Below are 4,866 nucleotides of genomic sequence, written 5' to 3' on the forward strand. Positions count from 1 at the left end.
AAAAGTTCAAGGTAAGTTTGCGGTTAATGATATTTGGTTGATCCTCAAAGAATGATAAAAAAAACTTACAGACTACATATTATAAAGTCAAAGTATAATGTTTTGGACATTGTCCTTTATGTGATACAAACAGTTAAGTCCATGAAAGAGAGAAATGGGTCAGGAAAATTCTATGTAACTCACTTGTTTGTTCCCTGACTAACTGGAAATGTAAGATGTAACTGTAGTTTTTAATGGCAAGGCAGTGCTTCTTTGTGTGTGTGTGTGTGTGCGCGTGCGCATGTGTATGTGTGAGCGTAAGTATTTGTGTGAGGATACATGTAAATATATATAGAGTGTATATGTCTATATATTTTTGCATGTGTGTATATATGTTTGTATAAGCTGTGTATTTGTGTGAGAAAGTGCTTGGTTATGAGATTAGCTATTTAACCTATTACTGGGGCCTTTGACATGTACTACCACTTCGGGCCTGAGCAGAGCTGAAAAAAGTGGTAACTTGGGTGTAACTCCATACATATCAAAACTCCTGAATTCTTAAACTAAAGTCTCACTTTATTTACATTATTTACATTTGACGGATATTTCTCCTCATCTTGTTTGTTGTTAACACAACGTTTCGGCTGATATACCCTCCAGCCTTCAACAGGTGTCTTGGGGAAATTTCGAACCTGGGTTCTCATTCCTAAGGTATTTTTCGTTGTTGTTGTTGTTCAGGTCACTGCCTGGAATCGAACTTGGAATCTTGGGGTTAGTAGCCCGGGCATTTGGCATAGTGGTTAAGAGCGTGGACTGTTAACCCCAAGATTCCAAGTTCGATTCCAGGCAGTGACCTGAACAACAACAACAACAATGAAAAATACCTTAGGAATGAGAACCCAGGTTCAAAATTTCCCCAAGACACCTGATGAAGGCTGGAGGGTATATCAGCCGAGACGTGTTAACAACAAACAAGATGAAGACAAATATCTGTCTAATGTAAATAATGTACATAATTCCTCATCTCTTAAATATAGAACTGTAAAGACTCACTGTTGGATGCATTTTAACCCTTTAGCACTTAAACCGGCTATATCTGGCCCGAATATTCTTCCAGGTTTATGTTCAAACATATATCTCTGATAAACCACTGTATTTTGAGGTGAACAATATGATCTCCACCTAGTGTCAGTATTACATATCAGGAACACTGTTTTTCTGAATGCATCTAGGAGTTTAAACTGATATGTGACAAGTCTGCTCAATCAGGGTTGATGTGTGTTTAAACATTAACATAACTCTTTTTACTAATTACTTATATTTTCTACTACTTTCAGTTGTTGCTTGAATTTGGTGCTGATGTTAATCTCAAAAATCAGAATGATATCAAGATTGATTATCAAAGGCCACTAAGTTTGGCTTTTGCTTATCAACATTTGGAATGCGTCAAGTTATTATTGAAATCAGGAGCAGACCCTAACTTGTCTGGATATTTCTGTCACCGAGCAGTCCGTAAAAAATACTCCAGTATATATATCCATCTCTTTTACCAGTTTGGAATTAATATCTTTCAGAAGGATAAATCTCAAATGTTTGCTTGGGAATTAGACAATGATCAAAACGAGTGTGTCAAACTTCTTAACATCCTCAAAGGTGAGTCACATTTTACAACCTTCATCAAATTTTTTAAAGGATATTTCATTTTATAAATATATTCATTTTGTTTAATTATATATTGTGATATGCAAATATGTGGCCCAATGGTTGCAGTGTTTGGCCTACTGTAATAAGATTGTGGATTCAAACATGGGTATAGACAAAACCTACAAGTTTGGGGTGTATTTGACCTCCTAAATATAGATTTCAAAATGTGTCTCTAAAAGTTGACTTCTGTACAACTATATATATGGTATATTATAGAATTAAATTATCACTGTATGAATTATATTTTTACAAAATAGAATATATATAACAAAATTAGAATAGTTATTATTTAGAATATATATATATGGCCACTGGAAAAATGTGAAAGGAAGGAATTTCAGATGGTTGACACTCTGCAGAAGAAGGACTTGGCCTTGTAGAGAGTGCCAGATCTACTGGAGTCAGGCATAATGTGACAGGAGGAAGAGAGATGAATTGAGAGTGCTTGAGTACAGGTGGAATGGGACCGGTTAACTTTTGAGTAGCAGATGGTATGGCAGTAGCAATGGAAAAAGTGAAGAGAAGAATCAGTGTGTCTGTGGACCTGAAAGAAGGGATAACAAAAGAAAATGAAGCTGTTGGTGATAAGCTTTATGACTGACCTGTCTAACACATGGTGTCCATATTAAAATGATGACGATCAAATATATCAAAATATAGATGCGGGCGTGGCTGTATGGTTAAGAAGTTTGCTTCACAATCAAATGGTTTCAAGTTCAAGTCTTACTGTGTCATCTATTACAGTCTTGGCTGACCATTGTGAATTTATGTATGTATGTGTGCATGAATGTTTTTGTGTGTCTCATTGCTTGACAACTGATGTTGGTTTGTTTATGTCCCCATAGATTAGCAGGTCTGACAAAAAGAGATTAATAGGATGTCATCGTCGTCGTCGTCGTCGTCATCATCATCATCATCATCACCATCATCTCCATCATTGTTTAATGTCTGTTTTCCATGCTGGTACGGGTTGAGCAGTTTTGACAGGAGGTGCTCAGCTGGGGGAGCTATCCTAGTAGAGTTAAATAAATATTGGCAACAATTTGGCTGACTAAATCCTTCAATGCAGAACTTCATCTTTGCTGCAGTCTATTGAGTGAAACAAGTAAAGGGACATAGGGATATAAAAATGGACTAAAGAGGCCATATTAATATGATGATTGATAAAATGTAACCTTTGTACCTTGAAGTCAGTGAATATTTTCCACACATTTATTCTTGACAGACTTTCCCTATACCTAGAATAATGGTTTCACTTTCTCTTTTAACAGAAACTCCACGGCAGCTAAAAGCATCTTGCAGGATATGCATTTGGAAACATATTGGATGGCAAAGAATAAAGAAAATCAATGAGCTAGTGATGTTACCTAAGTTTTTGATATCTTATTTGAACTATGATGATCTGTGTGGTTGAATTCTTGGCAACAATGTTAACATTTCATGCAATTATTTCATGATAAGCGTGTTTTGTTCTTAATTTGAAAAATGATATTTAGCAAAGGTTTTAAATTCTTGTTCGAATTATAGTTTAAAATATTTGGGGTTTACATTTGTTTTTTCTTGTTATTTGAATACTGCTGACTGGATATATGTAAGAAGGAAAGGAAAGTGGCTTTAGGCTGATAGAAATGTATGTATCCTTCACAAATATTGCTTGTTGTATTTGGAAAATTATAGATTTAAACTGCTGGCTTTCAAGTGATGTTAAAGCTATTGAAGTGAATTTCATTGACAACATTCGGCAGTAAATTGGAAAAAAAAACTTTTAAGTAAAAAACAGAGTGATTTGTTTCTCATGATGGTAGCTAAAATAATCAAAGAGAATATCAAACATGGGGCAAAGAGAAAAGTAATAGAAACTCTGTCATAGCAAAATCTCATAGAAGTCACAAAAACTAAATGTGAAGGTCATATAAACTCATTAAGTTTTTCTATATGGTTAACATGAAAATCAAAACTGAAGGATTTATGTATTGCAATTTACAAAATCCAAATTACAAAAGCAATCCATGATCCTTTTTACTGACAAAAATTACAATAGATCAGCTGACAGTGATGATCTTAAGGAAGGAAGGGTGAAACTGGTGACACATGAATAATTTACAAGACACCTTGCTCTCACTCTGTCTCTTTCTTTCTTTCTTTCTTTCTTTCTGTATGTATGTATGTATGTATGTATGCATGCATGCTTGCATACATACATACATACATACATACATCATACATGCATACATCCATCCATCCATCCATACATACATACATACATATCCTGTGTGTACAGTTAGATGTATGATTCCTACTATTCAGTTTAGAGCTCCATGTAGATTATCATCACCAAGTTTGCTTTTATTATAGTGGCTTGGTTACTACTATACTTAGTAGTATTACTGGTTACAATATACAGAGCAAATGTAGGATTACTTATGATTAACACAAGTTTATATAATTTGTTCCCTTACATTCATTTCACTGCTGTGGTTCTTTGGAACATCTGTATTGGCCCTGTTGTGGTTATGCATCCAATTGCACTTTGAACATTCAATGCAGAGGTTCCAAACAACCGCAATGGTGAAACATATGTAGGGAAGAAATAATATATAAACTTGTGTTTATCATAATCTTTTATATCAAAGTTCCATAATACTACTCTGACATTATAAGAGTGATAATTAAGGAACTACTCTATTTATAAACCAAATGTAGTGTTATAAAAGACAATTGAATTAAGATGTCAAAAATATTGACATGGATGCTGTCTTGTGAGATAGCTTGAGATTGTAGTAATGTTATTAAGAAAGATGACAGATTAAATATAAAGTCCAATAGATTGTGCTGCCCAAAATGCCTTCAATTTACTCTGATTTCTGTGGTACAGAGACATTGAGATTTATATAACAGAAAACTCTAAATAAACATTTATAAAACATATTAAGATGTTCATGTTTACCTCATTATTAAAGATTGTTTTACATAGCTGACATACTGAAAAAAGATTACAAAATTACCTGCCTAGCAACAAAATAAAATCTTACTCTGCTAAAGTCATTGAAGACAACTTAATTCTTCTCTGCATGGTTCAATCACAACACTCATCTTGTAAATTAAGTTTGTTCTGTTGTGCCTATCATTATTGTTTTATTTAATTTGGTGCTGTTAGATGAGGTAAGAATCGAAGACATATGC

General features: G+C 34.0%; 1 protein-coding gene across 1 annotated transcript in view; it reads left to right on the forward strand.

Moving 5' to 3' along the window:
- The window catches only part of LOC106881981 (ankyrin repeat and SOCS box protein 12), a 20,504-nt gene extending 15,893 nt beyond the window's left edge, over positions 1 to 4,611 (forward strand). Inside the window, exons 3-4 of the mRNA XM_014932515.2 lie at positions 1,317 to 1,632; positions 2,955 to 4,611. Coding sequence (XP_014788001.1) covers positions 1,317 to 1,632; positions 2,955 to 3,097 — 459 coding nt within the window. The 3' untranslated portion in view covers positions 3,098 to 4,611. The remainder of the gene's footprint in view (positions 1 to 1,316; positions 1,633 to 2,954) is intronic.
- Positions 4,612 to 4,866: the final 255 nt, after the last annotated feature.

This window comes from Octopus bimaculoides, chromosome 10, assembly GCF_001194135.2.
Source record: "Octopus bimaculoides isolate UCB-OBI-ISO-001 chromosome 10, ASM119413v2, whole genome shotgun sequence".
Taxonomy (NCBI): domain Eukaryota; kingdom Metazoa; phylum Mollusca; class Cephalopoda; order Octopoda; family Octopodidae; genus Octopus; species Octopus bimaculoides.